We start from the raw sequence: 24,748 nt of genomic DNA, 5'->3' as shown, positions 1-24,748 counted from the left end.
CGGGCTGGGTGCACCAATCACCCCTTCCTGTTACATCCGCCACTCGGCCTGCGCACGCGCAGCCAGAGACCGCAGAGCAGTGGAGCGAGGCCAGCTAGCGGAGAGCCGAGCTATGGATGAGACCGCAGACCGCCCAGAGCGGAAGTGGAGGAGCAGCCGGAAGTAGCCGGAGTCTGAGGCGGAGAGACAGGCGGACAGACTCTGACAGGAGCCGGAGCTGCGCAGAGGAGTTGGTGGCCATGGAGTTGGGCGAGCTTCTCTACAACAAGTCCGAGTACATCGAGACGGTGCGCGTGTCCAGACATCTGCCGTCCCCTGTCCAAGCCTGCATCCCCTGAGGCCGCCGTCTCCATCCTGTCCCTGCCCCACCCCAGGTCCCTTTGGCGTTTAGTCCGAGACGACGCAGTGAGAGTTCATGTATGGTCTGGCTTCGTTATGCCTTCCTTGCATGGCCAGTTTAGGCTTTTTAAAATTTATTCCTGATTTCCTCGTAGAGATAAAACGCCTTCCAGAAAGCAGGACAAGTCTCATCCATCCTGATAATTACAGCTCTGGGCTTCAGGCCTTTAAAAAAAATTTTTTTTTTAAACTAACGTGTCATCATTTATTGCTACGTGCTAAAGACTGTTAGGTTCTATTTTGTTTGTTTGTTAGGTTCTTTATAGTCAATACAAACTATATGTAGATGTGTGTTAATGGCTCGAAACCGGGTTAGTGCTCAGTCAGCATTACCCCTTATTTTTTCATTGAATTCTCACAACTCTGTGCTATTGGTAAAGTCATTATCCTGTTTTTAGGGCTGTAAAACCGAAGTGTAGAAATGAGAGTCGAATGCCGCTAGGCTATAGACGTACCACGTCCAGTTTCTGGGTCTGTTCCTTGAATCCCTAAGTTCCTAATTCATCCTTGCTTTTTTGATATCCTGACTCACTCCACTGCAGACGACACCCCATTGCACGTCCTTTTCTCTCCAGTATGAGCTTTCTTGGTGGAAACCTGTAGCCCAGAACCCACTCAGTTTGCTCACCTCGTTTTCCTGCTCTTTCCTTTCAGGCATCTGGGAACAAAGTTAGTCGCCAGTCTGTACTGTGTGGAAGTCAGAACATCGTTCTCAATGGCAAGGTAAGGGACGGAGCCAGCTCCGGGATGCGTATTTCTGCTTTCTTTCCACTGATTATCACATTAGCAGGGCAGATGAAATGTTGTCCCCGATTTATTGCTATATATGCTAAAATTCTCTCTCTCTTTTTTAATGCTCCAAATTGGATTTATTGAATACAAAAAATATGCAGTAAAAAGAGGCAACAGAAAGCCTTTTTCCTGTTATTCCAGGCACAAAATACAATGACACCTAGCACTGAAATTATTGGACAGTATTGTAGTGTGTCCTGTATTACTGGACACAAAACATAAATAGACAGCACAGTATTTTAGTGTAGAAACTAAAGTGATACTGATATAATTATCTGTTTACTAATTAATGATTCATTATTAACTGAAACTTAAAATTAATTTGAGAATTGGGAAAGATAACTAAAATCTGAAATGCAGTTGAAAAATGGAATGTGAAAGGCTCAGAATCTTGTAGTCTGAATAAACTGAAATAGCACAGAGATGAGCATAAACGTGGGATAATATTAGAACACTTTAGAACCAGAGAAAATATCAAGATATATTCGAGCTTGACAAACACTGAAGTCCATAGTTTCTTCCTGCCATTAGGAGCACTCAATTTTCCTTGAAATATTAAATCTGTAACTTCTAGAGGTAAAATAATCTCATTGTAATCAAAAGATCACAGATATTTTCAGTAGAGACACAATTACTGTGTCTGTTACCCCATCATACCATGAGATTTAATAGAAAAGAAATATAGTTTGGTAGTTAGATATAATTAGTAATTATAGATACACTGTTTTAGTACAAAATTAGAAAATTCCGTTAACTCCATCTGACTCGTTAGCAAATATGTGGGATTTTTTTTGAAATCCTTCAGCTAATTCCAAACCATTTTCTGTGATTTTGTAGGGAAGATTTGTGTGTGTGTGTGTGTGTGTGTGTGTGTGTATTTATGACAAAATTCGCCACTTTAAGCACTTTTAAGTATACAGTTCATTGACATTAATTATATTCACAGTGTTGTGCAATCATCACCACTATATCTATTTCTAAAACATTTTCACCACTCAGACGGAAGCTCTGAACCCATTAAGGAATAACTCTCATCCCCTTTCCTCCCAGACCCTGGTAACCTCAATCTACTTTCTGTCTCTATGAATGTGCCTATTCTAGATATATGTCATTTGCACATTTGCACAGTCATGCAAGATTTGTCCTTGGGGCTGGCTTACTGCACTTAGCATAATGTTTTCAAGGCTCATCCACACGTATCAGAATTTTATTCCTTTTCATGACTAATATTCCATTGTATATATGTATATTTTGTTTATTCATCTGTTGATGGACACTTGGATTGTTTCTACCTTTCCACTATCGTGAGTATTGCTGCAATGAACATTGGCATACAAGGATATATTTGAGCTCTGTTTTCAGTTATTTATTACATACCTAGGGGTGGGGGTGTCTGGGTCATATGACAGTTCTATTTTTCAGCTTTGCGAAGAACTGCCAAATTGCACCATTTTACGTTCCCACCGCAATGCAAGAGAGTACCAATTTCTCATGAACACGTGTAATTTTCTGGGTTCTTTTTTTTTTGGATGTGTATATGAAAGGTATTCAATATTTCATTGTGTGTTTTTTTCTTAATTAGTTACTTTATTTATTTTATTTTTGGCTGCGTTGGGTCTTTGTTGCTGTGCGCGGGCTTTCTCTGGTTGCGGCGAGCGGGGGCTACTCTTCATTGCGGTGCGCGGACTTCTCGTTGTGGTGGCCTCTCATTGTGGAGCATGAGCTGTAGGTGTGTGGGCTTCAGTAGTTGTGGCACATGGGCTCAGTAGTTGTGGCTCATGGGCTCTAAAGCTCACGTTCGGTAGTTGTGGCGCACTGGCTTAGTTGCTCCGCGGCATGTGGGATCTTCCCAGACCAGGGCTCAAACCTGTGTCCCCTGCATTGGCAGGCGGATTCTTAACCACTGCACCACCAAGGAAGCCCCTCATTGTGTTTTTTTTTTAATTAATGTTTTATTGGAGTATCGTTGATTTACAATGTTGTGTTAGTTTCTGCTGTACAGCAAAGTGAATCAGCCATCCATATACATATATCTACTCTCTGCTAGATTCCATTCCCATATAGGTCATTACAGAGCACGGAATAGAGTTTCCTGTGCTATACAATAGGCTCTTACTAGTTATCTTTTATATATATAGTAGTGTTATTTGCATTTCCCTAATGTCTAATGATGATGAACATCTTTTATCTTATTGGCCATTTGCATATCTTTGGAGAAATATCTATTCAGTCCTTTGACCATTTTAAAATCTTGTCTATTTGTTGTTGAATTGTAGGAGTTCTTTATATTCTGGGTGTTAAATCCTCATCAGATTTATGACTGCAAATATTTTCTACCATTCTGTAGGTTGTCTTTTTACTTTCTTGATAATGTTCTTTGATGCACAAGAGTTTTTAATTTTGATGAAGTCCATTTTATCTATTTCTTCTTTTGTTGCTTAAGTTTTTGATGTTGTATATCTAAGAATCCTTGCCAAACCCAAGATCATGAAGATGTACTCCTATGTTTTCTTCTAAGAGTTTTATGGTTTTAGCACTTGTATTTAAATGGTTGTTGATCCATTTTGAGTTAATTTTTGCATATGATGTGAGGTTGGGGTCCTAATTAATTAATTTTGGGGGGGGGTGGAAATCTACTTGTCCCAGCACCACTTGTTGAAGAGATTGTTCTTTCCCCATTGAATGGTCTTGTCATCCTTATAGAAAATCATCTGGCCACAGATGTATGGGTTACTTTCTGGACTCTCAATTCTATTCCATAGTTGATATATCTGTCCTTATGCTAGTTCTACACTATTTTGGTTACTGTAGACTTGTAGTAAATTTTATAATCAGGAAATATGAGTCTTCCAACTTCTTCTTTTTCAAGATTGTTTTGGTTATTCGGGGCCCTCTTTCTTTTTTGAAAGGTGTTTTATTTGGCAATATTTGGTGCACACAGAAGACTGGTATGTAATATATATGTTATGAAGCATAAAAATTAAATCAACACCATGAACCCACCACCCAACTGAAGAACTGGAACATAATCAATGCATAATAATACAGTACAGCCTGAAGTTCCTCTCCCATTTCTTTCTTCTACCTCCTTCCAAGAGGATACCACTATTCTGAACTTTTTCTTACAAATTCTTTATTTTTCAAAACAAAATTTTTACCACATATGTGTGTATTTCTAAATAATATATATTGTTTAGCTTTACTTGGTTTTCTGTGACTTACTGTTTTTACTGTCAGTTATTGTAATAATGACAATAGTTAGTAAGTAACATCATTCTCAGCTTAGTTTCTAAGATTCATTGTGGTTTATGCATTTTCACTGCCATGTACAATTCGGTTTATCCCCTCTTTTATGGGTGGATAGTTATTTTGTTTCCAGCTTTTTGTTATTATGAACAATCCATTTTTGTTTCCAGCCCCTGCCCCTTTCAGAACTTTGACATTTCTATTTTCCATCGGGTGTCACAGTGCCTGCAGGAAGAGACAGGGATCAGATGAGCCAAGAGGACTGAGTGTAAACCAGAATGGTGGGGCCTAGTGAATTGGAGAATACAGGACCTAGCTAAGCTTGGGCTGATTGTTGCCATGTGGGAGTGCAGACCTGTACTTGCAGAGCTTCTGATTTTCTCAAAAGAAACTGGAAATCTGGATTTTTTTTAAATGTAAAATGTCCTACTATTCACATAATAGCATCTAATTTAACTGTTAAAAATGGCTGCAGAGGCCAGAGAAAACCATTTCTAGGTACAGCCCTCAGACCCCCAACTTGCCACCTCTGCCTTGTCCTTGTTGAGTTCGGTGAAGTCTGCTTTAATACTGTTTTTCTCCCTGAAAGGTCTTTTTAGGCACCTCCTTTCATTTTAACACCCTGTTGCCTCTTTTGTTTTGTTTTGTTTTAAATACAGTACGCGGCCTGTCCCGTTGCAGAGCACAGGCTCTGGACGCGCAGGCTCAGCGGCCATGGCTCACGGGCCCAGCCGCTCCGCAGCATGTGAGATCTTCCCGGACCAGGGCACGAACACATGTCCCCTGCATCAGCAGGCGGACTCTCAACCACTGTGCCACCAGGGAAGCCCATGTTGCCTCTATTTTTAATCTGACTTCTCTTCTTTAGCTCCATTCTTTATGAGATAGGAAACCAGGGTTTGAATACCACTTGCTAAATTTCTTTGACCATCTGTGATATCGTTTCTTTCTTATGTTTTTTGTGTGTTTGCTTCCTCAGTGGGAATGTAATTTAGGCTGACTGAGGGACTTATATGGATTTTCTTTATTTCTAGATTAAGATTGTTATCTTTACTTAAAACACAATAAAACAATAACAGCCATTACCAAATACTCAGAACTCTTGGTATTCTGTTTTCTTCCAAAAGAAAAATAAGTCATTTTCTCTGATTGTAGATGGAAACACAAGCTGAAAAACAATGATTGAAGTAAATTAAGGATCTCAGATGAAAGAATTATGTACTAGAAATAGACATCTCTCTAAGCTTGAAGAAGATAGCTTTTAAAAACCAAGAGAGGAATTCCCTGGCAGTCCAGTAGTTAGGACTCGGCACTTTCACTGCTGGGGCCTGGGTTCGATCTCTGGTCAGGGAGCTAAGATCCCGCAAGCTGCATGGCACAGCCAAAAAAACAAAAACAAAACAAAACAAAACAAAAAAACCAAGAGGACCTGTAATACTTTACAATCAGCAGCAGATGTGAAAATTTCTTTTTACCCATAGAGGTTTTATAGACTGAACATATGTGGGTCAGATTGGTAAACTCTTCCAGGTGTGAGCCATTTCTTTTTCAGTATCTTCCCAGAGCCTCATGTTCTGGCTAGTGATTTATCTAAATTCACCTATATTTGAGGTGCTCCCATCTACTTCTCTAGCCTGACCTTCTATCTTGGGCCCCAGACCTTTATTTACAACTGCCTGTTGATCATCCCACAGATTCCACAAACTCAGAATTTCAAAATTGAATTTATCATCTAATCCCCAGAATTGCTCACCCTGTCCTAGATTCTTTTTCTCTTACCCAACATCTAAACAATGACCGAGTCATATAAAATCTCTTCTTTTTTTTTCTTTTTAAATATTTTATAATGGAACATTAAAAAAAATCATTTTTAGGACTTCCCTGGTGGCACAGTGGTTAAGAATCTGCCTGCCAGTGCAGGGGACATGGGTTCGAGCCCTGGTCCGGGAAGATCCCACAGGCCGTGGAGCAACTAAGCCTGTGTGCCACAACTACTGAGCCTGTGCTTCTAGAGCCCACGAGCCACAACTACTGAAACCCACGCACCTAGAGCCGAGCCCGTGCTCCGCAACGGGAGAAGCCACTGCAATGAGAAGCCCGCACACTGCAACGAAGAGTAGGCCCCGCTCACCGCAACTAGAGAAAAGCCCACACACAGCAACAAAGACCCAACGCAGCCAAAAATAAAATAAATAAATTTATTTTTTAAAAAATCATTTTTATTTAGGTATATTACATACAATAAAGTGTACCCATTTTATTTTATTATTTTTGTGTGTGTGTGTGGTACGCGGGCCTCTTACTGCTGTAGCCTCTCCCGTTGCGGAGCACAGGCTCCGGACGCGCAGGCTCAGTGGCCATGGCTCACGGGCCCAACCGCTCCGCGGCATGTGGGATCTTCCCAGACCGAGGCACGAACCCATGTCCCCTGCATCGACAGGTGGACTCTCAACCACTGTGCCACCAGGGAAGCCCAAGTATACCCATTTTAAATATGCAGTTTGAAAAGGTTTGGCTGATGGGGACATCTATGCAACTAGTACCACAGTCAAGATATAAAATATTTACATCACCCTAGTTTCCTTGTGTCCCTCTGCAGTCAAGCCTTCTTCTAGCTTTGCCCAGGTAACCTATGTAAAACTAATAGAGGTTAGTTTTGCATTTTCTCAAGTTTCCTGTAATTGGAATCATGTACTTTTTTGGGGGGGGGGGTCAGCTTCTTTCCCTCAGCATAATGTTTTTGAGATTTATCCATGTTGTTGGATATATTCATGGATTAGTAGTTCATTACTTTTTATAGATGAGCAGTATCGTTATGGAACTTTTAGGACACATTTAAGAGTAGAGAGAACAGGGCTTCCCTGGTGGCGCAGTGGTTGAGAGTCCGCCTGCCGATGCAGGGGACATGGGTTTGTGTCCCAGTCTGGGAAGATCCCACATGCCACAGAGCGGCTGCGCCTGTGAGCCATGGCCGCTGAGCCTGCGAGTCTGGAGCCTGTGCTCCGCAATGGGAGAGGCCACAACAGTGAGAGGCCCGCGTACCGCAAAAAAAGATAGAGTAGAGAGAACATATAATGAGTCCCTATATACTCATTCACCAGCTTCTACAATTAGCAATATTCTGGCATTCTTGCTTCATCTCTATACTCACCTGCCAAGTTCAAACCAATTTTGGAGTGGAATATTTTAAAGCAAATTGCAAGCATATTATTATTTTACCCATAAATATTTCAATGTATATCACTGATATTTAAAGGCTTTAAAAATGTATAGAGAACCGTTATTATATTTTTTAAAAAGCCAGTCATTCCCTAATATCATCTAATCTAATCCTCAGTCCATGTTCAGTCTTTCCATTATCTCTTTTTTTTGGCTGCGTTGGGTGTTCGTTGCTGTGCCCGGAATTTCTCTAGTTGCAGCGAGTGGGGGCTACTCTTCATTGCGGGGTGCAGGCTTCTCTTTGCGGTGGCTTCTCTTGTTGCGGAGCACAGTCTCTTAGGCGTGTGGGCTTCAGTGGTTGTAGCACGCAGGCTCAGCAGTTGCAGCACACGAGCCCTAGAGCGCGCGGGCTTCAGTAGTTGCAGCGTGCAGGCTCTAGGGCTTGCAGGCTTCAGTAGTTGTGGCACATGGGCTCAGTAGTTGTGGCACACAGGCTCTAGAGCGCAGGCTCAATAGTTGTGATGCATGGGCTTAGTTGCTCCGCGGCATGTGGAATGTTCCCGGACCAGGGATTGAACCATGTCCTCTGCATTGGCAGGCGGATTCTTAACCACTGCATCACAAGGGAAGTCCCTCCATTATCTTAAGATGTCTTTTTACAGTTGGCTTGTTCAAATCAGGATGCAAACAAGGTCAGGTACACATTACTGTTTGGTTGATGTGTTTCTTAAGTCTCTTTGAATCTGTAACAGTTCTCATTCCCTGCCTCGTTTTTCTCCGCATGCCATTTATATGTTGAGGAAACTGGCTCACTGTCCTGCAGTATTTTCAAATTTCTGAATTTGGCTGATTCTGTTTACACAGTGTTGCCTAATGTGATCTCTGTCCCCCTCTCCTTCCTCTAAATTGGTAGCTGGATCTAAAGGATTGCTCAGATTCCTCTACCTCTGATTTATTTCTCTTTCCCTGATGCACAGCTTTTGCCTTAGGTAAGGCTCACCATCTCGTTTCACCTTGATCCATCTGAAGGGTCACATCCCCTCCAGTCTTGCCTGCCTCCATTCAGGCTCCAGACTGCTTCCAGAGTAATATTTCTAAAATGAAGCTTCGCTTGTGTTAATCCTCTGCTTAGAATCTTTCATTGATTCCTTATACCCGCTAGGGAAAAACATCTGAACTTCTGTACTCAGCACAGGTAATTCTTCATGATCTGGTCCCTTGCTTACTTTCCCAGCCGCAACCTCAGCCACGTGCACTTTTTTTTTTTAAACTTCATTTATTCAGCAGACATTTCAAGAATGCCTACTCTTTACCAAGTATGGGGCATTAGTTCCCCCCAGTTTCTGGGTTGTGTTATTCAGCCCCTCCTGGCAACCTCTGGGGAAGCCAGATATCACACCTTGCAGTGTAGCACATAATCTGGGTCCAGAAATTGGGAGAGGAAGCAGAACCTCAGTGGGTCCACCTCTGGAGCATGAAGTTGGAGATAGTACTGTTAGGAGATTAGACAAAGGTGGGAACAGCCAGGACTCTTACTGAGCAAGCAGCCAAGGCTTGGGGGCAGGTGGAACCAAGTGCATCTGAGGAGATACACAGACCAGGTCTGCCACAGGTATTCTCAATAAATGTTTGTCCATCCATTGAGTCCTATTCATGGAATAATAAGGGCAAAGCCTGTGATGTACTGGGAACATCTTGAACTGCAATCAGTATTATGAGGGCAATTCTCTTTACCTTAAAAGTTATCCCTTTTGACAGAACAGGTGATTCAGTAGAATATAGCATAACTCTCAAACTGTCTGGTTTCCTACTCTTTTTATTACGTTTTAGGCTATGTTAGTAGCTTTTTAAAATATGCTTTGTTTTATAGACCATTGTGATGAATGACTGTATTATTCGAGGGGATCTGGCAAATGTAAGAGTTGGACGTCATTGTGTTGTGAAAAGTCGGAGTGTCATAAGGCCACCATTCAAGAAATTCAGCAAAGGGTATGTAATTTAATGACCTGATTCAGTCTTGGGCAAGATGCTGCTACTGGTGGTACTAACCATGCGTTGAGTTGTGGGGGAAGGAGCAGGTCTACGCTATTGTTTGGGACACTAAGTAAGAATTCACCATAATGAACACAACTCTGGTGTTGGTTGTCTTAGTCTAGTTGGTGGTTAGTTGCCAGAAACAATCCACTTAAGCTGGCAAAAGTAAAGGGAGTTCTGATTATACAGCCACAGGCATATTTGATGGAATTTAAGGGTAGAAAAAGGGGTCAGGCTTCACAAGGGACTAGAACCTGGAACTGGACAGCTAGCCAGAGTCAAGACCACTATTCTGTCTGGCTGCCGCTCTGTTACCAAGGTTATACTGTTTCTTAACTGTTCTTCTCTCTGCACTTCTGCTTCCCTCTTTTTTCTTTCAGCTATATCTTCCAGCTTTTCTAATGGAGCCAACCTTGCTGCCTCGGCCTGTTTTTTTACATCACTTCTCCATTTAGGCTTCCAATGGATACCAACCAGAGATTTTAGGTCCTATCAACAAAATGTTGGGAGAGAGAACACCCCCAATCTAAAAACAGCCCACCCCCAGTCTAAAAACACCCAGTCTAAAAACAGCTTTGACCCAGAGAGCAGGGTCAAGTCAGGCCCCCTGATCTCTCAGTGGGCATAAGGATTGTCTAAGAAAGGGCATGGACAGGGCAGGAAAACCGACCGCTATGCTTGATATGATGGTATTCTCTTTGCCTCTCTCTCCCTTTGCCCTCCTCGTTCCTACCTATGGCACCATCTGCTTTTCATCCAAGAATTCAGCAAGCATTGATTGAGTGCTTTCCTTATGCCAGTCACTAGGTTATAAGCTGGGCATATACAGATGGATCAAATAGGGTCTCATAACCCAGTGTTAGAAGTAAAACAAACTAGTGAATGTAAAAAAAAGAGACAGACTCACAGATATACCGAACTAGTGGTTACCAGTGGGAAGGAGGAGGGGCAAGACAGGGGTAGGGGATTAAGAAGTACAAATTACTACATATAAAATAAATAAGCTACAAGGATATGTTTTACAGCACAGGGAATAATAGCTAATATTTTATAATAACTATAAGTGGAGTATAACCTTTAAAAATTGTGGATCACTATGTTGTACACCTGAAACTTATATATTGGAAATAAACTATACCTCAATTAAAAATACAACAACAGGGCTTCCCTGGTGGCGCAGTGGTTGGGAGTCCGCCTGCCGATGGAGGGGAGACGGGTTCGTGCCCCGGTCCGGGAAGATCCCACATGCCGCGGAGCAGCTGGGCCCGTGAGCCATGGCCACTGAGCCTGCGCATCCGGAACCTGTGCTCTGCAATGGGAGAGGCCACAACAGTGAGAGGCCTGCGTACCGCAAAAAAATAAAAATAAAAAAACAACAACAACCACCTAGTGATAGAAAGAAACATAAACAGAAAGCTACTATAGAATGTGATGCTGTAACATGATAGCCACTATAGAATGGGATACTCCTGTCACTGGGGCATGAACATGGTTAGGGAGGAACAGAGAAGAGGGCAGCTAACTCAGACTACCATACCTGGGTGTATATCATGCAGGAATCGTCCTGCATTTCCCATAGTGATGTTGGGCTCCAGGCTTTTATTATGTACAGGAATTGGAGCAGGGAGTCATTGTAAATCATATGAAATTTAGATGAAAGCATTTGCTCATTAGCTCAGAAGGCTATTTTTTTTTTTTTGGCCGTGCTGTGCGGCATGTGGGATCTTAATTCCCTGACCAGGGATCGAACCCGGGCCCCCTTCAGTGGAAGCGCAGAGTCTTAACCACTGGACCACCAGGGAAGTCCCTCAGAAGACTGTTGAGGGGAGGGGACTTCCCTGGTGGTCCAGTGGGTTAAGATTCTGTGCTCCCAATGCAGGGGCCCTGGGTTCGATCCCTGGTCAGGGAACTAGATCCTGCATGCATGCTGCAACTAAGAAGTCCACATGCTGCAACTAAAGATCCCATGTGCCACAACTAAGACCCAGTGCAGCCAAAATATTAATAAATATTTTTTAAAATTAAAAAAAGGACTATTGAGTGGAAATCAGAAAACCCTGTGACGCCTTTTCATGGTTTCATACAGTGACTGATGCTCTGCTAGAGTTGTTGACTCCACCTCCTGATAAAGGCATTATTGGGCTGGATATGGTCCAGGAAGAGGTCTGAGAATGAATAAGAAGCTTATTGGTGAATGGAGGGAAGTGTAAATTAGAATAGTCCACATGAGAAATATAGAAATATGAAAGTGTAAATAGCAACACGTGAATAGAAGGTGAATGTCGATTTCCTCCCCTGTATATCTCAATACCAGGACCAGCTGATAGTATAAAGTTTGGAGTTTTTAATTTAAAATTAAGGAGTTGATAGTACTGTTGTAGACTATGATAAGATCAAGGAATCCATTGCCACACAAGGGGTCCAGACCAAAAATGCAAATGAATTAAGGAAGATTTAAATAAAGTATAGGTCTGTGGAGGACAGGTATCATCTCTGACAAAATATTCCTGACAAAATAGAACACAGGACTGGAAAGAGCCAGTGAGCATCCAGCTGCTTTATATTAGTTCTAGTCCAAATATTTTACATCCCAAGGTACCGAAATTTCTTGTAAATATGATCACAGACCACTGTCAATGACATTTGAGGAGTCCTGGAGAATGGGAATGATGTCACAAGTCTGGAGAAAGCCAACTGACTCCTTAAGTCCTGGCTTAAATGTCACTTTCAATTACTTAACCTCCAGTCTGAGTAAAGTCTCTGTTATATGCTCTCATAATGTGTTATTTTTCCTCTGTAGCACTTATCACAGTTGTAACTAATTACTTATTTAATCATTTATTTAGTCTCTCTTTTCTTCTCTTGTTTGTAAGCTCCATGGGCATGATTGCATCCCTTTTGCTCACCATTGTATTCCCCAGTTCCTAGCACAGAGTCTGGCATATAGTAGACTCTCAATAAAACAAGTCAATATATAAATTTTTAGCATGTTGGGAATTATATCCCATGAACCTCACATCAGTCCCCTGAAGGATTATAGAGCAGATTAATGAAAATGTGATCTGTGGGCATTTTCAAAGGAGGCAGGAATGAGCAAAACATTCATTTGTTTTTATTTGGTGCCAGATTTTTTAGCTTTGAAGGTTTTGCTCTTACTGTTTTGCTATTTCCTTTCAAATTTCCTTGGTCTAATATTTCTGATTTCGATTTAGTAGTCACATGGATCTTCTTCAACATTATAGAATTCGTTAAGCCTGAGGATTCTTTCCTTGCTAGGAACAGTCTTATTAAGAAAAGACGATGGGGTTGAGATTACGATCTTTAGTTCTATAAACCTTGACCAAAAGTACATCACCTTGACCTTTCTTTGTTCATCTTCTTTTTCTTCTATAGTGTTGCATTTTTTCCTCTACATATTGGGGACCATGTCTTTATTGAGGAAGATTGTGTGGTCAACGCAGCTCAGATTGGCTCTTATGTTCACGTTGGCAAGAACTGTGTGATTGTGAGTATGGTGACTTGGCTGGCTGAGCAGCCTCACTCTCTAGCTCGCGTTCCTCACATCAGTGGGCTTCTGCTTCTGTCATCAAGCAGGGTAGAAGTCCTTTCTGGTCTACTGGTCTATCAGAATTATTACTGAATTTGGAGTTTTTCCTAGGCATTAATAATCATGGCTAACCTTTATGGAACCTCTTCCATATGACGTTAAACTCTTACCTTTGATTATTTCATTTAATTCTCACAACCATCCAAGGATACTAGGTACTGTTACTATCCCTGTTTTCAGGTGAGGAGACTGAAGACCTTCGATATTAGGGGATTTGACAAGGCTAGTAAGTGGTAGTGCTGGGATTTGAACCCTAGTGGTATGAATAGCCATGCCGCTATGTGACCTACCTGTTGCTTCACCTCAAGAATCTTACAGTCTGGTGGGGGTGAGGGGATCTTGAAGGGTGCATCAAAATTGGCTCCTAGACCAGAGGAGAATGAGTGTTTCAGGGAAGAGATTGGCATGCGTAAGGGTCAGAGTCACCAATGGGCATGACATTAAGGGAGCTGCACGTAGTTCAGGGTGCTGGGTTTGCCAGGTGCGAGGGGGCCCCTCCCTCAGCAGAACCTGTAGGACCCTGGTCCACAGGTGCCTCGATATCAATTTGTTTAACCCAACCAAGGCTTTCCAAGGCTGAATTTCTTGGTATTTCATAGATGATGAGGTTGATTTCAGTTGGGATTTCTGAGACCATCCTGAGTAAGAATGTTAATGATCAGAACCAAACTGCCTAAATTTTCAAGGAAAATGTCTCCTACATTTTATGTTTGTCCCTCAGGTTCTGGGAAAAGCCAAGACCCCTTTCATACATTTAAATGGCCACTCCCCTTAATTTAGAGTCAGTTCTCTGCTCTGGATAAGACTAGGACCCTAAAGTATCAGAAAACCTGCAGAAGCCATGCAGTCACATTCCAGGAGCCATGAGGGCACAGCAAAGGTGGACAGTGCAATGGAGAACCCCACTGCTGAGAAAAACATTCCAGTCTGACTTGTTACTCAGAATTAAGGGGAGTAGTTGTTTTGCCAAATATTCTTCTCCAGGGGAGTCCCTTAGTATGTATTAGAGACAGAATGTCTGTGGTTCGGGCTGACGTTGAGAAAAGGGAGAAGAAATCCATCCTCTCCCCTCACTCTGACTGTTTGACCAAAGCTGGCTTTCCAAGCCACAGCTGGGTTTTCCTGATATTTTCCTCAGCAATGTGAAGACATCACCATAGTAGCCTAGTCCTTTAGCCCCAGAGCCAAATGTCTGAACGGTTAAAATCCAAATGCTATTCCCACAGCTTAGGGAATTCTAGTCCTATTGTTAGGTGCTCTGCTTTTTGTATCACTTTTCAATACATCAATTCATGGTATTGTCATTGTTCAGTATTGACAGGGCTTATTTGCTGAGCCTTTAAAAATTCCCAAGTAATCTCAGGAGAATGATCCTTTGAGAATCTCAGAGCTAGCAGGAACTCATTTAGAGTCCAGCTGTCCTCATGACACACGGATCCTTCTTGTAGCATCTCACGTGGTAGTCTAACTTATGCTTGGATGTGTGAAGGTGTGGGTGTTAATCAGAATTGCCCAAATGTCTGCAGGAAAAGCCTAACAGGCAATATTAATAGGCACTGTTAACGATGCCACGAGTTTTACTTTTGTCTCTAGTCTTGACAGCATCCCTATGGGCTTGGTTTTATATCCTATTTCACAGGATTTAAGTAACTTGCTAAATAACTTGCATAAGGAGATATGGGTAGCTATAATACTAGCAACATGTAGTTCTTAACTCCTTCTTGGAAAGTTCTCCAGGAAAGAATAAAGAAGTAGTTTCAGCTTTTTATCTCCTCAGCTATTGCCAAGCCATTCATGCCTAAGAAGTACCTGCATTTTTTATTCTGCTGCCATGTAATTGATCAGTTTACCCAGAATTCTCTGAAACCCAATTGAGTACATTTCTCTGAGTGGGCAGAATGGCCAACTCTAGAAAGCAGGTGCCCTCAGGCTGTGTGGTGGCTGGTAGTATACAGTGAAAAGGTTCATTTCCACTGTCCCTCTCTTCCAGGGCCCTGTGTCTGCAGGTCCCTGTCTGTGAATGTGTCCTGCCATATGCAGCACACTCCTTTTACTCAGTGCCCCATGTGCTTAGTCTGAGTTATTAGGAGCTTAGGCGTCATAGGACATCTTTGAGTTAATTTGGGAGTCACCAGGGGAGCTGGCCATCTGCCCGATTTTTGATGTTGCCAATATAATAGGTAATTCGTGGAAGAAAACTTTCCAAGGAGAAATGAGCTGCAGTCATAACTTGCTTCTGACCTAAAGATGTTGCCCAACTTGGCTGTTACCACCCAACTGGAGACAACTTAGTTAGCCACTAAAGAAATTCAGACCTTAGAGGTATAAGCTTTTTTAAAAATTCATTTGGCAATCTACCCAGGAGTTCCTGGACTTACATAAGAGTTAGGTATTTAATACTGGGGGAAAATTTGAACACAACCAAATCAAAGTATCTTTCATATTCTTTGGTAAAATCTAAGATCTAGATGGGTTAGCATTATCCTGGTATTTGTTAGGTGTTCCGCATCCTCAGCCGCCTGGGGATGTTTTATCAGATCATCTGACCAGAACACAAGTAAACTTATAGACCCGGATGATGTAAATGCAATCTTTCATTTACTCAGCAAGTTGTCTGAGACATAACTTTAACAGTATACAGAAGCCTCTCCTTTCCCTTAAGCCATGAAAGAGATGAAGCTCCCAGACCTTATTTCTTGCCCCCAAAATGCCGTGGGTGATGGCAGAATTGAAAAGTGATGACAGTGGATAAAGTCAAGCATTATGTCCAGCCTAAACCTTCTAATAACTACCACTTACCCATAGGGGAACAAATGAACTAGTAACTTCATATCCAGAAGAATTTGCCAAGACTTTTCCAGTTGGAATTGGCAAAAGAACAAACAGACCTTAAATTGGTAGGTTCAAAGCGAATGTACTGGCTAATATAAACCAAGGGTACAGAAGTAGATCCTAATTTCATACATAAGTGACTCTGGGGGTTCAGTTGATGTCATGAGAATTAATCCCCTTCCCTTTTTTGTTTTCCTCTGGGAGGCTCTCAGGCAGGTCCTTTCCTCATGGAAACCAGTGGCTGGTCCAGGATTCTGTCCTGTCCTCTAAAATCCCCATTGGAAAGAGCTTTTCCCAGTAGTCCCAGCAGAATCCCTGACATTGAGATTCATCATCAGCTCATACGCCGATTGCCTAAACCAGTGGCTGTGGCCAGGCTTGGGGTTCATAGTTTGGGATGGGAGGTGAAGCACATGGACTGAGATGGGGATGGGGCGGTATCCAAGGAAAATATAGCTTCTGTTACCAGAAGAAAGGGAAGTGGATGTTGGACAAGCAAAACAACAGATATCCACTAAATTATTTAAAAAAGGAAGAAAGAAAAGTAAACAGAATTCTTGAAGATTGAATTTCATGTAGTATGAAATGCCTAAGGTAACTTGAACTGTCCCTAGTGTATGACCCCCACCTCAAATTTGTACACACTCACATTTTTACCTCCTGCTTGTCATGTACCACCTGCAATAGGGAATAGTAGCCAAGCCTCTTGTCACTGTCCATGACTATTGTATGATATCATGAATAGAGAAAATATAAATATATTGCACACAGCAGACAAGACAACTTTTACTCCCATTTCCTGGTCTATCTCCTATTAACAAGATTTTAATTTCAGGGGCGCCGGTGTGTGTTGAAAGACTGTTGCAAAATTCTTGACAACACAGTATTACCCCCAGAAACTGTGGTCCCACCATTCACCGTCTTCTCAGGCTGCCCAGGTAACCTTGGGTGTTGATTATTAAAACTCAAGTTTATTTTCTTTCACAAAAGTAATGCATGCGATTTCTATCTCTAACAGTATGTTGATCTAGCTAACTTAAACATTCTCCTGGTACAGAGTATGCAGAAATACTATCTAAAATATAACTAGATAAATCTGTCACCAGCACAGGAAAAGTATGAGGAAGCATGTCTCTCTTGGCCTGGGCTCTGGGTTGAAAAATAAAAAGTGCGTCCAAAGAATTCTATGGCCTTACCTTCACATTGGGTGGGGTTTGAACTTGTACTTCCCGCCCTGCCCAGGAACGCCCTAACTGAAAAGTTACCATAAAACATGCTCTAAGACCAGTGAGAGCTCTAGGACACCTGAGAGAAGCAAATACATTATCTTTTGACCTTTGCCCGTAGGCAAAGCCCTCATGCGCTCAGAGTTCCAAATTACAAACATGTGATGAGACAAAAGCAATCCATGCTCATGCTAGAGAGCTTGGAAAACACCGAAAAGCAAGAAGAAAACCTCACATTTCCCAACCCCCACCTCAAGACAGTCTCTTTTCTTCTACATGTTGTTTTACGCAGTGGAAATCACGTAGCTCATGTAAAGGCACATCACAGATTCACAGATGGAAGATGATATGAAGAGAGAGATTTGACAATATATGATCTCTAACCACTGGGTGGTTTATTTGTTATTCCAATTTTTAAAAATCTCATTACTCAGATCACTGAATGCAAATTTCAAAGATGTACAGAATCATCCACTAGGATTCTTTGGGGAGGAAATGGGCCATTCTGCTCTTTCATGCACCTCTGTTTGCAAAGGAGGAAGAGACTTTTATTTAGTAATTCTCCCCATAATGAGTTCCCACTGTGAGAAAGTTTAATAGTTCTTAGCAAGTGCTATATCAGCACGGTCTTGGCGATTGTTTTAGGAGTTGTGAGACAAGCATCTGAGCTGAGATGAGAAGTGTATTGCTGATGAAATATCTTAATCTCTTTTAACTTATTCAAAGCCCTTAGAACCAATTTATGGTCTTTGAGCACTGATGGCGTATGGCAGGGAAGCACTGCTAGATATTTGAAATCCAGATAAACACTGTGTGTGGAGGTTCTGCCTGGGACCTTAGAGATCATTGTATAGGTGAGGAAACTGAGGCCTAGAGAGGTTGAGTTGTACGATGTATCGGAGCTAGTTGGGGGGAAAGCTTTGACAAGCACTAAAGACTCCTTATTTATTTGTTTAAAAAAAATTTTTCTTTTTTGGCCCCTCGGCTTTTGGGATCTCAGTTCCCCAGCCAGGGATTGAACCCGGGCCACGGCAGTGAGAGCACTGAATCCTAACCACTAGACCACCAGGGAACTCCCAGAGCTCCTTATTTAGAGTCCAGTACTTTTTGCACTGATAGGGTACTTCCCATGTTTATTTTATGTGACTTCACAAACAAATGCTAACCATCTAGATACTGCTGTTGGCAATCTCCCCCTTTAATGGAGAGGCATAGGGTTGCAGGAAAACTAGCATATTTTTGGAAGGCTCCACAGCATGAAACTGAGTCAAAATGAAAGGCAAACCGTACAGAAAGGATCTGGGTTAGGGACCAAAAACTCAGATGTCCACAGGAGCCCGGCAGATCATGTAAATGATTGAAGTAATAGCCTATCATAGCTGTTTAAGAATACAGGCATGATATCATGAGAACTTCTGGTGTTTCATGAGGAGCTCAAAATCTGAATTTTTGTATGGTATTTCTGAATTTTTAATTGTTGAGTACTAATTTTTTTTTAGGAGATTAAATACTGTACAGACTAAACATATATTTGGAAATCTGACATGGGCTGCTAGTTTGTAAAAGATGCCTTTGAGAATTGTGTATCTTTTAAAACCATTTTTTCTATCCTCCTTTCTCTTTGTATATATACAAGAGCATATGTGTGTGTTTTTATATGCGTATGAGTGTATAGGTATGTGTGTTTATATATATATTTGTGTATATAATATGAAACTGTTTTTACATGTATAAACAGAATCATACTCTGTTCTGTTAGGAAACTTGCTTCCTTAACAGTATATCTTGGGCATCTTTTCTTGTCAGTATGATGAGATTCACCTCATGCCTTTTAATAGTTTCATGGTTTTCATTGCATAAATGTCCCACAGTATAACTAATCATCCTCTGGCATAATGGATCAAAAGAAGTTGCACCTGGTTTTTCATGATTAGAAACTTTGCTGCATTGATGCTTTCATACATATATTGTGCAATTGGGCAAGATTATCTGTAGAATAAATTCTTAAAAGTTGGATTATCAGGTCACAGGGTATGAACTTTTAAAAGTTTTGCTAGATACTCCTAAATTGCTCTTCAAACGCTTGTATGAGTTTACACGTCCACCCAGAGTGTGTGAGAGTGCCTCTTTCCTAGAAATTCTTAAATAGGATTCCTACATCTTTTGTCTTTCTATAGGATGTTTCTGTTCTACCTCCATTTGTGATTTGAATATATCTAGCATGTTCGGGCCTTGGATTCAGTTTCATTGTATGAATAGCAGGGCAGTTTCTTCCCTCAAGAGCTCTCACCTTGGCTTGCCCAGCAGGCGTCACCCCAGAATCCAGGGGATGGACGAATCCTTGCCTGGAACAACGTCTAATGTAGTCAGATTTGCCTTAACTCTTCAGGTTATGTCATGATGTACTAACCTCTTTTACCTGGAATATATTTCTCTCTTTTTTTAAATTTTTTTTTTTTTTTTTACTTTTTTATTTTTGGCTGCATTGGGTCTTCGTGGCTGTGTGCGGTCTTTCTCTAGCTGCAGCGAGTGGTGGCCACTCTTTGTTGTGGTGCGCAGGCTTCTCATTGCGGTGGTTTCTCTTGTGGAGCACAGGCTCTAGGCATGTGGGCTTCAGCAGTTGTGGCTCGTGGGTTCAGTAGTTGTGGTTCGCGGGCTCTAGAGCACAGGCTCAGCAGTTGTGGTGCACAGGCTTAGTTGCTCCGTGGCATGTGGGATCTTCCCGGACCAGGGCTTGAACCCGTGTCCCTGCATTGGCAGGAGGATTCTTAACCACTGTGCCACCAGGGAAGTCCCTGGGATATATTTCTGCATTTTGGGAAAGTATTAGTTGTTTCTCTCACACACACACACAAATTCACATCATCTTGAAGATATGGTCAGTGGAAATATTCTGTTAGCACCAAAGATGGAAAACCTAGTATTTAGACATTCATGACTAAAGAAAGGAGACTTCTAGAGGTTTCAACGGAAGTCAGAGCTGCATGTGGGCCTCCTCCGGCTCCTCGTGGTTGACCAGGTCTTTCTTTCCTCAGGACTCTTCTCAGGGGAGCTCCCAGAATGTACCCAGGAGCTGATGATTGACGTCACGAAGAGCTACTACCAGAAGTTTTTGCCCTTGACACAGGTCTAATGTCTCTGCCTTGTGTCTCGAATTCGCTTGAGCTCTAAGATGAACTTGGGGACAAAGTGAGCCAGTCAGCATCTACAAAGAGCTCTTGTGTCTTTGACACCTGCCGCCCTCTTTCTTTCTTTTTTTTTTTGGTTTAATTCTTTAGAGTTTCTCAATCCTCCCAGGCTCTAAGCTCTTAAGACTTAATAACAGAACGTCTAGAGGAGTTGTCTCCAAATGCTGTGCTTAAACCATATCTATTAACAGTCACTCCGTACCGTTATGTGTGGAACATGGACTCTTCTGTTTCCAGCACTGCCACCCCTTGGTCCTGTGGGTGGCTGGATGGAGCAGTGCATTCTGTCCCAGTGGGGAGGTTGTGACGCTCTTGAGCTGCCCATGGCCATGAGCTACCACAGTGAGCTCTGCTCACAGGGATCATTCAGCTTCCCTGCTGCTCACACATTTGACCAGTTGCCACAGCTGCTCATAATCTGGAAAAGTGTTTTGCGACTTTTCAGAGCCCAGATTCCTGTTGGCTACTAAAACTTGAAGGGAGGGTAGTTAGTATTTCTCTTCCTTCCAGAGTGACCTGAACTGTCATTTTAATTCAGGGTGACTAATAAAAGACTTTCTAGCATCTATTCTAGGGCCTTGGCTTTCACTAAAAGGGGAGCCCTTAGTGTCCAGATTTTATTTTTGCAAGGTCCCAGGTTTGAGTCTCCCACGTGGGTGGACTAGTCTGGCAGCCACTCCTTGCCTCATGGTGTTTGGGGACAGCAGTATATGCCTTATTTCACTGGAGATGTAGCAATTGTGACACTTGCTCCCTGGCCTAAAACCATTCAACCCACCCTTTCTTTGCCATAACCTCACAGTTCAGACCAAAATATCTGTACTTGGGCCCAATCTCATATGTACATGGGGGCCTCTTAAAATCATTCTGGGGGCACAGAGCCCCAAGGAGTAAACGAAGTTGCCAGGGCCATTCTTACCTTCTGGATAATAGCACAACCCTTCCTATTCTGCTCTGACCTCTTGACTTAGCAGGAAGATATAGGAGTGAAGACCTGAGAAGGCTGGCCTTGCTTGAAGCCCTGATGCTGCTGTGAATGGGGTAGGACAGTTTAGCCTTGAAGGTTAGTATCTAGCAGCAGCTGTCTTGACTTAATATCTGGTTATGGGGTTTGCAAAAAGAGCTGTATGTAGTCATCTCTGCTAGTTCAATGTAAAACTGCTTTCTGGTTTGTCACTTTTTATGTTTGTACATTAGAAGATTGACACATGAAACAAGTCACTTGAAGGTGATCACTGTCCACCTCCAGCGATGGCAGCCTCTCGTGGGCACTTCACTGTGTGCCTGGTGCCCTTCTGCGGGCTTTATATTCACTTGCCTACCTAGGGCTCACACCAACCCTGTAAGCTGGACGTTATCCCCACTTTACTGATGAGGAAAAAATTCAAAGATATTAGATAACTTGTTCCAGTCTTCGTGGTGAAGAAGTGGCTGACCCAGAAGTCACATACATGTGTGCATGTCTGCCTGGCTCTGCAGCCCACGCTCTTCAGGTCTGCCCTGGTACGATGGGACAGTCTGCTGTGTCCTGATACCAGCAGTCTGTGATGGTTGCAGGTTTTTGGGGAGCCATATCCGCCAGCTCCCTTCCCCTTTTGTGCCACCAAAAAGGTGGATCTTGTAGTTGGCAGAGTTTAGATGTGCCCTAGGCTAACCTCTTGCTTCCTAGAGAAATCTTGCAGGGCGTGTCTGACAGATTCCCTTCCAGCCTGTGTTTGAATACCTGCAAAAGGAAGCTTGCCACTTTATATGACTAACTGTTCGTTTTCTTTTTAAATTTATTTATTTATTGAGATATAACTGACATATAAGCTTTTGACTGTCCATTTTGTTGGTGAACAACCAAAATTAAGAGAAAATGGGGGGTTTTTTCCTGAGTATTTTAAAAATCTTTAAGTAATTTGAGTACATGATTCCAAAAATCCAGTCCAGTTAGTAAAGAAGGGACCTACAATGAAGTAGATTTTCCCAACCCAGAATCCAGTCCCATGTTCTACTTCCCAGGGACAACTACTCAGAACAGTTTTGTGGGTTTTTTTGCTGCACGCGGGCCTCTCATTGTTGTGGCCTCTCCCGTTGCGGAGCACAGGCTCCGGACACACAGGCTCAGCGGCCATGGCTCACGGGCCCAGCCGCTCTGCGGCATGTGGGATCCTCCTGGACCAGGGCACGAACCCGTGTCCCCTGCATCGGCAGGTGGACCCCCAACCACTGCGCCACCAGGGAAGCCCTCAGAACAGTTTTTGATCTGTCCTACCAGTGGTTAGTCTGCGCTTGGCACAAGCAGATATACACATACACACCAACCTCTGTATTCATACAGATGCGAGCACATGCTAGATGTGCTGTCCTGCACCTTGCTGCTTTTACTTAACAGTACCTTAGAGATTGTTCCATTTTGACACAGACAGGTGATAAAAATAACAACTGTTAACGTTTATGGTGTTTACCATGTACCAGGTACTCTTCTGAGTTCTTACCTTTGTTAGTTCCTTTAATCCTCACAATAACCGTGAGGTAGGTCCAGTTTTCCTCCCCAAGGAACAGAGGTAAAGTAAATTGCCCACACTTCTACAGCTAAGATGATGGTGAATCCAGGCATTCTGGCCCTAGAGCCCATACTTTTAATCATTATGCAGGAATCCCTCCATGTTCTAATACCTTTCATTGCCCAAATTGGATCATTTGGCCAGCCCTTGCTGTACAGAAAGCATTTTCAGGCAGGCAAGGAAAAGGGGGTTGGGAATGGGTATTGTTGACCCATCCGGCAATGTCCGCCACAGGCAGGAAACCTAATGCTCCCTCTGAGAAGACTGTCTTCTTGCTATGGGCCCTGTTGTCTTGCAGCTACAATTGTGATCTGACTAGTTAAATGGGAGCCAGTTTCTTGGGAGAATTATCCTGCTTGCAGCCATTAAATTGCATCATACAGTTCTGTACCACATGGTTGCACTCTATAAAGGAACACAGAAACTAGATTAGACAAAAATCCAATTAGAACGCTTGTTGCAAGTGGCAGAAATCCAGCTTGAACCAATTTAAGCAAAATAAGGGGCTTTATTAGCTTACACAACAAATCACGGAAAAGACTAGCTTGAGAAGCAATGTAATGTGAACCCTGGGCAAGTTAATTAATCTGTCTATGCCCTCCCATTGTAAGCTGTACAGTAGGAATGACAGTAGCACCCCATAGAATTGGAATGGATTAAATGAGGTACTGCATGTAAACATTGTGGGCAGTTCCTGGCACTTAGAAGCACCCCATAAGTGATAACTTATCATTGCAGGGACAACTATATCCAAGGATTTAAACCCCATCAGGGCTCTTTGCTTTTATATCTTTTTCACCTTCACATTAGTAGTGGTATAGATTGGGCTGCGAACCATCAAAATACAGAAGATTATTTGAATATGAAAGAGAAGGTTATTTTTCACTCACCTAACAGTGCAGCAATAGGCAGGTGGTCCAGGGAAATGTCATCAGGTACCCAAGTTTCTACTGTCTTGTCATGTGGCCACATTTAGCTGCCAGAGAGGCTGTAAATTTAGTGTCTAGCTGAGCAGCCAAAACTCTGAGGAGGGAGGTTCTGGTAGTAGAAGGAGAGGGAGAGAGTGGACGTGGGGAGACAGCAAGCCGACCCCCCCAGGCCTGTGTGTTGGCTTCCTTTTCTGCTGCTGCAAGTGGGCTTTCTCCATGCATCAGGGCACGTGGCAGCTTACAGTTCCAGATTTGCATCCTTCCAGCTTGGTGACCCTGAAAGAAAGGTTTCTTCCCTCCAGTTCTAATTTGGAAAATTCCAGAGAAAGGTTCTTACTGGTTTGTCGTGAGCCCACTGTGGCCAAGAGTGTGTGGCCCTATGATTAACCTGATCTGGGTCATGACCTTTCTTCCATCCCTGCATTGTAGAGGAACAGCAGAGCCCATTTCCAAAACAAGGTGCTGGGAAGACAAAAACAATGGCTACTACGAATAGCCAAGGAGTCTATAATTATGGACTGATACTGTGTGAAAGTGTGTTGACAGTTGTGTGTATCCTAGGAAAAGCCAGCTGGACTCTGTCTCCATGGTGGCTCTCACCCCAGGGACAATCTCTCACCAGACAATTACTTTATAACCCCAGAGAAGAGAGTCGCTTTGTCCTCAGAATACTCCTAGAAGAGTGGAGATGGAAGAGACCTTGGTTGGGACTCTTTCCAGTTGGCTTAGGGCAGAGAGGGCATTATTGGCTCATGTAGCTGATAAGGCCAAGTCTAGAGCTGCCTTT

At 42.6% G+C, this 24,748-nt stretch overlaps 1 protein-coding gene across 1 annotated transcript; it reads left to right on the top strand.

Annotated features, from left to right (window-relative positions):
* Positions 1 to 173: 173 nt before the first annotated feature.
* DCTN5 (dynactin subunit 5) lies at positions 174 to 22,722 on the top strand. Its single transcript, XM_082858074.1, has 6 exons — positions 174 to 287; positions 1,054 to 1,122; positions 9,467 to 9,585; positions 13,024 to 13,135; positions 16,905 to 17,007; positions 20,331 to 22,722. The coding sequence occupies exons 1-6, from the start codon at positions 240 to 242 to the stop codon at positions 20,426 to 20,428; spliced, it is 549 nt and encodes a 182-aa protein (XP_082714200.1). The 5' UTR covers positions 174 to 239; the 3' UTR covers positions 20,429 to 22,722.
* The last annotated feature ends 2,026 nt before the right edge of the window (positions 22,723 to 24,748 follow it).

This window comes from Leucopleurus acutus (assembly GCF_964270905.1).
Source record: "Leucopleurus acutus genome assembly, chromosome: 16".
Taxonomy (NCBI): domain Eukaryota; kingdom Metazoa; phylum Chordata; class Mammalia; order Artiodactyla; family Delphinidae; genus Leucopleurus; species Leucopleurus acutus.
Note: the sequence above shows the minus strand (reverse complement) of the source record. Positions and strands in the feature narration are given on the sequence as shown.

What these genes read in the sequence shown, in the direction of transcription:
- DCTN5 (XM_082858074.1), top strand. Translation starts at nt 240, where the DNA reads ATGGAGTTGGGCGAGCTTCTCTACAACAAGTCCGAGTACATCGAGACG. An exon ending in TTGGCAAGAACTGTGTGATT is followed by an intron (nt 13,136 to 16,904) that starts GTGAGTATGGTG and finishes TTTTAATTTCAG; the next exon opens with GGGCGCCGGTGTGTGTTGAA. An exon ending in CGTCTTCTCAGGCTGCCCAG is followed by an intron (nt 17,008 to 20,330) that starts GTAACCTTGGGT and finishes TTCTTTCCTCAG; the next exon opens with GACTCTTCTCAGGGGAGCTC.